This window comes from Lepidochelys kempii, chromosome 5, assembly GCF_965140265.1.
Source record: "Lepidochelys kempii isolate rLepKem1 chromosome 5, rLepKem1.hap2, whole genome shotgun sequence".
Taxonomy (NCBI): Eukaryota; Metazoa; Chordata; order Testudines; family Cheloniidae; genus Lepidochelys; species Lepidochelys kempii.
Genome location: NC_133260.1, coordinates 85,731,413 through 85,744,048, shown reverse-complemented (window position 1 = coordinate 85,744,048; position 12,636 = coordinate 85,731,413). Strand labels below are relative to the sequence as shown.

General features: G+C 38.8%; 1 protein-coding gene across 3 annotated transcripts in view; it reads right to left on the bottom strand.

Annotated features, from left to right (window-relative positions):
• Positions 1-1,600: 1,600 nt before the first annotated feature.
• SEMA4D (semaphorin 4D) overlaps positions 1,601-12,636 on the bottom strand; it is a 141,383-nt gene continuing 130,347 nt past the window's right edge. For all 3 annotated transcript variants that reach the window (XM_073344910.1, XM_073344909.1, XM_073344911.1), the window contains exons 13-15: positions 6,200-6,372; positions 5,805-5,848; positions 1,601-4,374 (exon numbers count right to left, since the gene is read on the bottom strand). In XM_073344910.1, the coding sequence (XP_073201011.1) occupies positions 3,452-4,374; positions 5,805-5,848; positions 6,200-6,372 (1,140 nt within the window). In that variant the 3' untranslated portion in view covers positions 1,601-3,451. The remainder of the gene's footprint in view (positions 4,375-5,804; positions 5,849-6,199; positions 6,373-12,636) is intronic.

Genomic DNA, 12,636 nt, shown 5'->3' with positions numbered 1-12,636 from the left:
CCATTCTGCCAGCTGAAGATTCGTAATGTTTCAGAGGAAAGCAAACAGCTCCAGCCTCTGCAAAAGGCCCAATAGTTTGATGCTCTCATTTGAACCCCACAGGTGGCTAAGTTGACACCCTGAATAAAAACACATTTCGTTTTCCCGTATCATTGTTCTAGCCTGCAGAATTTCAAAAGTAAAAATTTATGACATTATCCAGTTCTTTTCAACTATTTGTCTCTACCTTCTGTGAATTCCATAGACTGGCTTTAAGAAACAATTCCTTTTGTTTTAAATTTACTGCCATTTTTTTTTAATTATAATTTATATTTGAGAGAGAGAGAGCACATGAAAACAAGTTAGAACAGACATTTCCAAATACCAATTGAAGAGACACTACATTGGTTAAAAAACAATTTTTAAAAATAAACAAGTTTCCTACCTACATTACTAACATCAACTTAGATTATTGAAACAAAGAATATTTACACATTTTCTTTTTACTATTTATGCTGTTTGCTCTTTGCATTTCCTCATCTTGGACAATAACATAATTATTTTCACTTTAGTTTATAATAATCTTAAACTTGCTACAACATTTGTATCGCAAACACTGAAAGAAATGTTTGTTAAACAGTTTCCACTAACTTTTTTTTTAACTTATGGAAAAATGGCCTTCAATTTTGTAAAGGTTTATTTTATAAAACAAAATATTTTGATCAAGTTCAATCTGAAAGTTGTCCATTAAGAAACATATGCAGAGGCACAGCAAAATGAAAAAAATGCCTTACTTCTAGGGCTAACAGTCTACCAAACACTTCCAAGTCTATTCTTCAAATCAGAAGATAAAAGCGTTTAAGAACATATTTTCTACATGTTTCGTTTCGTGCTCCAAAACCCCCAAAGTAAAATTCTTTTAACTCCAAACAGGACAAATTCTGTACCACATACCTGTTAAAGACAAACTATGAATTTCTGAAAAAATAATAGCTTTGGCCTCAGAGTTACAGCTTTCAGCTGACATATACTGTGACATGAAAGATAGCAAAATAATAAGAATTTTACCAGACCAAAAAAATATGAAAAGTAATTGGTCAGGTCTAGGTAATGTTCAACTCAAATAAATGCAAGCCAGTAAAATTATATAATGAAAAAAAGATCATATAAACCATGAGACTGAAAATGTTTATTCATGTGAGTGAATTTACATATGGAAAGCCACTATTCAGCAAACTACTTAAGCACATGAATAATTTAATTAAAGGCAAGGGACTATTACATGCTTAATGATAACGGCATGCTTAAGTATTTTGCTGGGCTAAGGCTGAAGCATTTACAGTACAGAATTCAGGCCTAACCCTGAAAGATACTAAACACCCTCTGCAGCCACTGATTTCAGGACAGATCCTTAGACTTCCACATGCCATTTATTAATCAGGACATGGGGATGGATACAAAATATGCAATGGAGAAAGTGTTGGTTTACAGAGGGTCTTCTTACTTACCAGTGGCTTGACAGAAGAGGTGAAAGGTCCCCTGGACACTAACATGCTGTGCCTGGTCACTTAGGAAAGGCGGTAACAACATGACCATTACAAGCTCTGTGCTAGCCCAAACATCAGGCATGGTATTGGTGGGTGAAGGAGGTGAATCACTTCCCACACAGGACAAAAAGGAGGTACCAGTAGGAGGGAAAGGTATAGAAGATGAGGCTGTGTGACAGAAGAGGACAGAAAAGAAAAAAGAGGGCACTAAGGAAAAAAGTTTTAAGAAATACATAACACACTGAAGAAATAATGCAAAAAGGACACATGAGTTTTAGAAGGATGACAAATAAAAATCACTAGATTCCTGGAAATGAGCTCTATTCACTATCTACCCCCTAGGAATTTGAAGCTGAAGAGAAAACCTCTGTGAAATTCATTACAGAAGTCTCATTAAAGAAAAGCACAACTTAAGGCTTTACAATATTTAAAGTGGTTTCACTATGTACACTGGATGAAAGTCAAGGATATAATACAACTTATTTTAATATTTATTCTGTTGCTTTTCATATGTACATGATTAAAAATAGAAAAATAAAACCAAACTGAATCTTATAAAATATAAACTGTTTACACTAAGATGATCTATGTTTGAATGAGAGGTCAACAAAAACAACAAAAAGAAGCCTGGGCATACTGCTATTTACTCTGACAATTCTATTTCTAACATTTACAGAAAGACACGATGGAAGAAACAATTCTTCAGAACTGTACCACACAAAAAACTTTTACAGACAAATAGAGCCGCTGTGAACCAGGTTTAGAATGCTTGTACTTTTTCCACTTGCAGGCATGATTCATGTGACAATTCAGCTAACCAATTCTTTTGAGCAACTCCAGTTTCAGTCTCCAGTTGCATACGAGATTGGTGGAAGTTATCCAGAAATAGTGTAAAATTGCAAAGACTTCGTTTTTAAAGAGAAGTTCAGTTACTTTTGAGTATAAAAAAAACTGCAGTGTTGTCTTGTCTAGCTATCAACTGCAGCAAGTTTCCCCCATTCAATTATTACATCAAATTCTTCTAATAAATTCTGAATTGGTTCCACAGAGCAAAAACCTCTCAGAAAGGCATGGCTAAATGACAGCTGCTTCCTGTGCCATTTCACTTAAAAATAAAAATCTAGTTTTATATAGCAACAGAATGCAATGGTGTCCATCTTGTTGGGTTTTTTTTAAATCTTACCTATGTTCCTGAAATCCCAAAAAAATAACATTATCTATTCAAATGACTGTTGTACCTAAATTTCTAGAAAGCAAAAAGATAGCACTTAAAGCAAAGATTATCCCTGAGAATCTTAAGCAAATCAAACCAGCTCTTTCCCAATGCACATTTAAATCTAAAAGGTACACAAACAGCAATTTTTAAAAATTAATTCTGAAACCCATTAAAGCTACCCAACTTGCCAACAGATTCAAAACATTATACTAAGAATAAGAATCACTAGAAGCAAAGAAATGTCCCAATCTGGACAAAATGCTATAATTTACCAATCTGATAAACTAAACTTCATTTCCAATTTGGAATTAAAATGAAATTATTTTTTTTTTAAAATGGCAGCTAAAATATGTGCAGACTGGAAGTATTTTATTTAGTTGATTGCATTAGAGAGTCATTTTTATTGTATGGAAGGAAAGGGATTAAATAAAACAGTAATTGCATTTGCAACTGTTAAAAGTACTCTGAAAAATCCTGGAACAAACATGGTGATCTGCAACTGGCCATTTTTTAAAAACCATGAAATACGATTATCGGATACACCAGTACATTGTTTTCTACTCTAGTGAGGTTTGAAACTGGCGTGCTGAATCTTTTGAGCGCACATAACCCTCTATGGCTAAGTTGTCACATCCAAAGTATCCGTGCTCAACTAATTAACCGTAAGAACCACAGTTATTTTTATGCTTAATGTGGAGGAATTTCTCCTTCAGTCACCCTCTGCATCTGAGTCAGCATATTTTAGTTCACACTTAACATCAAAAGGTTTGTCCTTGACTTCTTTGTGAGCCTGCGAGGAGACATCATCATGTTGAACCTGGCCATTTCCACAATCTGGTTCAGTCTCATATCCAGTGTCATGAGCTGGCTTTGGATGCTCTCCAGTTTCATTCTGGATAATACCTTGCTCCACTAGAGTTTCTTTTACACTTTGCTCACAATCAGAAAAATCTGATTTGGGTTTTTTCTTACCAAGTAACATAGCAGAGCGGAATTTTAAACACTGGCCTGGTAAATAGCCTTTGTAACAGTTGTAGGACAACAGGCTTAGGAAGAGAACAAAAAAGAACAGAAAGAGAAACATTAAAAGGAAATTATCATTTGACTTTAAGAACATTGTCTTTTCGGGGACTCCATCAGGAACAGAATTGAAGATTTCAGGGTTGGAGGCTGCGCTTGTTAGGATGGGGCTGATTGGCTTTGTAATTATCCTTCCTGTTGTTATTGATATAATCTGGGTGGTTGAAGTTTGAGCAGTAGACCCTTCTGTTGGTACAGTTGACATTTTTGGTACATCGGTATTACCTTCTGTCTGTGTTGCTGGTTGGATTGGACCCACAGTACTAGGCTGGATTTTTTTCAGTTTCAAGACATGTTTAGCCACCACTTGAGAAAATTTCTTATTCTTCACTTTTTCTTCTGACAAACACTGATAAATACCACTATCTTCTTCTGATAAATTGAAGATGAGCAATGCTTTCTCCAGAAGACGATACTTGGGGCTCTCAACTTTCAATACATCATCTTTGAATTTCCAAACTACCTGGGCCAGGTTGGATTTTTGAGAACATTTGAGTTCTGCTGTGCTCCCATGCTTGAATGTATGCTGCAGAGAATTCTCTCTTACTTTATCTGGAACATCAAAATAAATTTGCAAAGTATCAGCAATGATTTTTGATTGCATTAATCCCTATAGTTTCATGATTCTGATAGTTTTAATGGAAATATAAAGTTTACTCCATGAAGTCTACCTCTATTCCTCAGTTTGAAACAGGATTACATCACCACCAACTAGGTACTTTTTAGTTCACACCAGCAGGGTTTACACAGGACAGTTAGAGCGCAACACTTCAGAGTGCTCTCCAGATCAAACCCTCTTAGTCCAGACTGTGGTGATGGGTAGACAAGCCCCTAGGCCATGAAGACATTCAAAGTCTGAACAAACCACCAAACAACAGCTATGCCTGAGATAGTGAAGATACTGAGGGATATAAAACCTCAGACTTTAGGATTTACACTAACTTCTTAATTTAAGAATTAGGATTAGGCCTTTACGGGGTAGATTATCCCACATCTTCCTATTAAGGAGTGTCTTGCACCTTCCTCTGAAGGACCTGATGCTAGCCACTTTTAGAGACTGCCAGGATATTGGCCTAGATGGACCACAGGTCTAATCCCATATGGTAATTCTTATGTGTAAGTAGTACATTTTTGAGTATGTAAATATTGTAAGCATCTAAAATATGATATTGATATTACTCAGAAATATCACTTATCAGTTGTAACACACTAACCCCCCCACACCAAAACAAAACACAATTAAAAAAAACAACATATACACAAAACCTATACAGCATGATAAAGCTAAACAATCAGCAAACAGCATTCTGAAAGTGATCCATACAGTGCTTGATTTAATAATAAACATGGTAAAGTAAACCCTTTGAAAGCCTCAGCTACTGCAATGCAAGTCTCCTGGAATCCTAATTCTCCCCAAGGATTCCTTGATGTGGTGACAGCAGCAACACACACATTACAAAAAAGAAAAGCTGTGATTATTTGAGCTTTCAATACCCTGGAGCATCGTTTCAGCTACTCTAGATATCTGCTCAGTGGTATTCAGAACCTTTCTCCCAACCATAAATCAGTTTATCTGAAGATCATTTCCTTTGCTCTAACCATAATAATCAGTTATTTCTTAACACTGCCATTAAAATTCCCAAGTCAGCTAATAAGTATCAAGAATGTAATTAAGGACTTCAATGTAATTCCTTACGGCAAACATCATTCTCATTCATAAGCAGCAGCTGCAATGGTACACATTCACTGTATTATTGCACTGACTGTAACTCTATGCAATGTATGTCTATCAATACAGACATTCTAAGATAATACACCTATTGTACAGATTCTCAAATACAATATATACAACTGAAGTTTAAACACATGAAATGGAAATGCACCTTGATAAATAAAAATATAAAACAAATGAATAAACATGACAATTTAAATGCACCACATATTTATTTTTTAAATCACTTTTATAAAAAAACAAAACTTACCAGGGCAGGAAGAGGCATCACCACCTATGTTCTGAATCCAATCCCTATACAAATTAATCAAGCATTAGAAGTTATAATCATATATTCCTCACCACCACCCCATAATTAAAAGGATCAGGATAATGATGATGCTTAAATTATGCAGACAATAGTCAACTAATAGGAAAATCAGAGTTTGAAGATACACCGCGTGCATGGACCATGAATATAAATAAATTGTTACAGCGTGCTTCTTGTTCATTAATGTCAACTGGACTTTTTAAAATTAAAAAAATTATAAATGATAAATAAGGTAACAAGTGTATCAATATTACATAATTTTGTCAGGGAATATTCACACTACAAATGTAGAGTTTCTTATTGCTAATCGCAGGACAGTCAACAGGTGCTATTACCTTTCAATTTCATCTTCTTTAAGAATATTAGTACAGGAGGCTTCATGTGATTTCCAAGCACAGTAGGGATCTCTAGCTAGAACACAGTCAACACAAGTGCTGTACTTGTCACAGAATGCAACAGGAGACTGAACCACACCAGAATTGGAACCTGCATAGAGATACCTTTTGCCCTGCGGATGTAACAGAGAGAGATCGTCCACAATCATCCTCTGGAAATCATGTAACAAACATATTACATTCATTAATTAACCACATTCTTAGGACTTGCAGGCAGAGAACAAGAGGACAGCCAAGAAAATGATGGATAGACCATCTACAGGAGGACAGAGTGGATATGGGGCAAGCATTGGACCAGCAAGCCTGGAAAATACTGATCCAGTGACCCAGCCCAGTTAGCTAAGGGGAAAAAAAAAAAGGGGGGGGGGGACAGAAGAAGAAAATTAGGACTTGAGGGGGCATATTATAAAATACAGATATATACTAGTAGAGGACTGGTGGGAGATGAGGGAAGGAGTACTTTGTTTTGAATAGTATTTTAAAAAGGCAAGGAAGCTGTCTCAGCGTGGGGGTGTGGATTAGATGATCCCTCAAGGTCCCTAGCAGCTAGGGTGACCAGATGACCCAATTTTATAGGGACTGTCCCGAGTTTTGGGTCTTTTTCTTATATAGGTTCCTATTACCCCCCACCCCCTCTCCCGATTTTTTCACATTTGCTGTCTGGTCACCCTACTGGCAGCCCTACATTTCTATGATTCTATGATCTTGACAGTGTTCAATGACTGGAAAAATGAGGGGAAATTGTGAGCGTTATGAGTGCTTGTAATAGGAGTAAATATTCAACTTTAAATCTAAGAGTCATCCATCGATTTAGAGCTGGGAAAACAACAGATTTTTCGGTTCACTGGCAATTCCAAAATAAAAAAATGTGTTTCAAGTCAACCACCACATTTTCTTTTGACAAAACTGAAATCTTTTATTTAAATTTCGACCGTTAAAAAAATCAAAAAACATTTTAAAATAAAAGAAAATTGTAAAACTAAACATCATTTTGAACCAAAAAAAAAAAAATCAAGAAGTTTTGTTTCAAAAAGGTCAAAACAAAATGTTCACATTTTTTCAGAATTTATATGAAGTGTTGTTTTTTTAAAACCAAAACAATCTGGTAAAACTGACATGAATTAGCAGTATTGCTGAATCTGCCTTTCTGAAAAAAGTTTTAGATGAAAAAGTTCACTCAGAGCTGCGCATGCAAAGCCCATGCTGCTGAGGACTCCAAAAAACAGGAATGGATGGTGGGTTGTGGGATCCACACTGACACCAACATCTCAGAGACTCACAGTTACTACAGGGTAAGGTAACTTCTCTCTTCTGAGTGTGTCACAGTGCAAATCCCACTGCAGGTGACTGGCAAGCAGTATCCTTCCTGGACTGTGGGAGTGAGGAGTTTCAGTTGCATTAGACAAATAACTGAAGTACCACTCTCCTGAACTTGGCATCAGACCTGGTTGCTGTGTCACAAACATAATGTTTAACAAAGGTCAGTAGGTTCTTCCACGTTGCTGCCCTGCAGTTCTCGGATACAAACACATTCCTAAAGCAGGTCAAAGATGCTACCTGTGCACTGGTGGAGCATGCCTTGATATTTGGAGGGAGAGACTCAGCAAATATCTGACAGCAGGTAGAAATGCACTGTGATCCACTTAGAGATCGTTTCAAATGAGATGGCTTGGCCTTTTGATGGGCTGGATATGCCCATAAGGAGGCAGGGAGACCAGCCTAAAAGGTTGGTTAAGCTCTGTTAAGGTAATATAACAAGGCTCCTGAAATGTCCAACATATGTAGCTTCTTCTCTCCTGGGGCTAAATGAGGTTTCAGGAAAGACTGGCAAGTTGACTACTTTAAGTGAAATTATGAAACCACTTAAGGATGAAGTTAGGTTGTGTTCTCAGAACGGTCCCTATGAAGAGGCATTCCTTCCTGTTCTGCAGAGCGCCACAGTGCAGATCCTGATGGACAACACATCTGTAATGCACTTACAAATAAGTAGTAAATAAGCTCACAGGCACTTGTTCATCCCCTCTCTGCCAGCAGGCCATCAGACTGCAGACTTGGTGTCATCACCATGAAGTAAACCCCACTGGCTCTGCACCTTTCAGGAGTCAGTAACAGTCTGGCAGACTTCTTAAGCAGACGTATACTGACATGAGCATGAGTGGTCACTGCAGAATTCCATCACAGAACTGATATTTCACCATTGGGGGACTTCTATAATAGATCTGTTCATTACAGAGGACACCACCAAATGTTTTAATTTCTGCTCTAGAGGGGGCATGAGGCTGACCACCTTATCAGACACCTGCCTGCTCCAGTGGTCTCCAGGCCTCCTGTATGCCTTTCCACCAATTCTCCTGAGCTTGAGAGTAATATCTAAGGCTACTCCAGACAGGCTATATTGATTGTTGATAGCTTCCTACCAGCCTGATGGCTTGGACGTTGGCTGGCTGAGTACTACCCACAGGGACCATTCTTGACAGGTTTGAGAAATTCTCATGCTGCCCAGGAAGCCATCTGCTAGGAAGACTTACTCCTCCAAATGGAATGGTTCTCCGTATGAGCAGTCCAACATAATTTAGACCACATCAAAGATCCTCAAGTACGTGCAGCATTTGAAGCATTCTAGATTGGCATTTAGTTCTCACAAAGTCCACCTTCCTGCCATACTGGCATGTCACATTCTGATTCAGTAATATTTGGTTTCACATCTGATGGCATCAAGGTTCCTCAGAGGCCTCCTGATACTTACCCACCTGTCTCCTATGTGGGATCACAACATAATCCTCCTGAAATCAGTGAAGCCTCTGTTTGACAGATCACCTTACCCTCAAGATTGCCTTTTTCTGGTGATTATCCTCTCAGCTTGAAAGGTTAGCAAACTCCAAGCCCTTATTGCTAGACCTCCTTACAATGGCCCTAGGCTCCAGGACGTTCATATGTACATTCAAATAGATCTGAGACCATATCCCTTGCATCTGCAGATGGTTCTGATGAGTTCCCCAATCTATCCCCAAGGTGTCCATGATGAATGTCATAATCAAGAAGAGGGCAAAGAGGGGCACCCCCCTTTGTATATTTCCTGGGCCCAGCCACCAAGTGAGCTTTCGCAGGACATAGGGTGAGACTGTGATTCTCTTGATCATACAGTACTTGGACAGGGAGTACACTGATCTCAGCCTTAGCTCTAAGGGTTGCAGGTGAAGTCTGGCAATTGGCATCACTTACATACTTGCCAACATGTGACCTTGTAGCCCCAGACATATCCAACATCACTGTTGGATTTGATTTTATTGGATTTATTTATTGTTGGATTTGATTATTTGCCATTGACTGGAGAGACTGCAACCTGTCCATTCTCTGGGAGATAGGGCAATCCTGGATAGCCCGGAAATTGTCAATATGTTGAATATATGAAATTTCTCTTATGACAGATGTCTCCTCTCTAGGAACTCTAAAATTCTCATAAATTCTTGAAACAACTTTAAACCATCCAGCACTGGCACCAGTGCAGAGACACTGCCTTGTTGGGTGATGAAGAGAGATTTTTTGGTCGTTGAGTGGGGCCAGAGCAGCAACAACGTCCTGAGTCCAGTTCTTGGTAGTCCTCTCTCTCCAGGTCTGGCCAGGGATACCGTTGGGGAGAGCATCCTCTTCTTAGAGTGCAGTGGAGATTGGCTCCTAGAAGCACGAGGGGGGACACGAGTAAGCCCACTAGGACTATGGCAGCATGCTGTAAGGCTACTGCTAGCTTGTTTGATATTGGCCAGTCCACAGCCATTCCTGATGGGGGCAGTGGTTGAGCCCTGTAGGAACAGCTGACTGGCCTTTTGGAGATACTGCCCTTGGATCTCAGAAGAGAGGATTCTCTGCTTAAAGGGGACCAGAAGACATGCCCCGGTGACAGGGAGAATGAGTAAATCTCTTCTAGAGACAATGCTAAGGTATAGGCACTCTCATTACACGGTCTGCAGTGGTACCAAAGATGGTCCTGCTTTCTTGCAGGGTCATGTCAGTTCGCTTTATTTCAATTGTAGGGGTCGGTATGGAAGGTTGTGTCACTGGTACTGGGATTGGTGTCGGAGAAGTTTTTTTCTCCGTCACAGGCTACTCCTTATCAACAGCCTTCAGTGCTGTGGGGGATTTTGTGGGTCTCTCTCCCGAGGCTTTAAGAGGTCCATCTTTGTGCAAAGACAATAAGCTCCACATGGATTCTCTGGCTTTGCATTTGGAGAGGCCCCCTTGGAGCTGGGCTTCAATACCGGTGGTGTTGGTGTCAATGCACTCTGCTTTGGTGCTGGTGATGCTGATGCCAAAGCGGGTGCCAGTCTTTCCTTGATGTTATCTTTTTCTGAGCTGGTCTTAAGCACCACATGTCTACTAGATGAGGTGCTGGTAGAAGCTGCCTTTCTTTTCAGCTCTGAAGACACAGTCATTGATTGTTCTAGTAGACAAAACTTCAACCATGTGTCCCATGATTTACATGCCTTCACAGAGAACGAGAGGCATACTAAGTATCTGCTTAGCACATGGGACTCTCCTACATAGGAGAAGCATCTGCTATGCTTGTCTTTTAATGGAATTAGTCTATTGTGGGAAGGGCAGGCTCGCAGGTTTATAATCCACCATACTGCAGTACCCTGTACAGGAGAGGGGTGTTTATGGGGGTATGACCATACAAATTCAGTCCAGATGAGTCTAGGTCATTCACAGCAATTCTGAAGAGTTTGGGCAAGGAGAGTTCTGAAGAAGTTTGGAAAATTTAGCTAGAGAGGGTTAGACAGTTATCAGGTTTCATCTCACTGCTCCAGGCGATATCAGGGACCTGGGAGAAGGTTGCAGTCACCCTGCACCTTATGCTCCTGCATAGGAGTCTGAGTAGACACAGCGCCCCTACATGACCCTAACAGACACTGCTGTTCAAGAGACTCCAATCTCATGGGCATGAAGCCCATGGGCATGCACATCTACCGTGGGATCCACACTAACACATACTCAAAGAACCAAAAAGAAATTGGTGAGAAAGTTGTGGGGGAAAATGGAACAGGAGACATGACTACAAAGGAAACATTTAATATATATATTCTCCCTGTGTGCGCAATGGTTACCATTAAAAAAAATATCAAGGGTTGCTAACAGTTATTGCACATTGATGTTTGAGTTATTATTTTATTTCCCTTTACTTAGTGATTGAAATAAATACAGTATCTGTTGGTTAATACTGACAGACTGGCAATTAGTGTGTGTGTACGTGCGCATTTTCCATTGTGTCTGGTAAAATTAAACACAGAACAACCCACTTTTGAATATTAAAATATAATATTAAAATATTATTTTATATTAATTTACAAGTTTTATTTTAATAAAATAGTTTAATACAATATCGTAGCATATATTGAATTAGAACATAAGAACGGCCACACTGCATCAGACTAATGGACCATCTGACAGCGGCCAGTGCCAGATGCTTCAAGGGAAATGAACAGAACGGAGCAATTTAGAGTCATCCATCTCCTGCTGGCCAGTCCCAGCTTCTGGCAGTTGGAGGTTCAGGGACACCTGGAGCATGAGGCTGCATTACTGATCATCTTGGCTATTAGCCACTGATAGACCTATCCTCCATGAACTTATCTAATTTATTTTTTCAACCTAGTTATCTTTTGGCCTTCACAGCATCCCACAGCAACAAATTCCACAGGTTGACTATGCATTGTGTGAAGAAGTACTTCCTTTTGTTTTAAACCTGCCGCCTATTAATTTCATCGGGTAACCCCTAGTTCTTGTACTATGTGAAAGGGTAAACAACACTTCCTCCATACCATTCATGATTTTATAGACCTCTATCAATTCCCCACCCTTAGTCATTTCTTTTCTAAATTGAACAGTCCCAGTCTTTTTAATCTCTCCTCATATGGAAGCTGTTTCATACCCCTAATCATTTTTGGTGCCCTTCTCTGCACCTTTTCCAATTATTTTTTGAGATGGAGTAACCAGAACTGCACACAGTTTTCAAGGTGTGAGCGTACCATGGATTTATATAGTAGCATTGTCATATATTCTGTTTTATTATCTATCCCTTTCCTAACAGTTTCTAACATTTTTAGCTTTTTTGACTGCCACTGTACAGTGAGTGGCTGCTTTCAGATAATTATTTAAATAATGCTGTTAAAATAGTTAACATCCCAACAAAAAGTCACAAAGGCAAAAGGGAAAAGGAAGGAATTTAAATAAGTGATTAAAACTTTTTTTTAAATGATAGTTTCTTAATTATATGCCCCATATCATTAAACTAGCTCTTATCTCTCAAATAATTTGAGTGAAGAAAAGAAGAATTTTCATTACATTTCTTTTGAGAGTAGAAACCTTTTATTGCTTTTGAAATT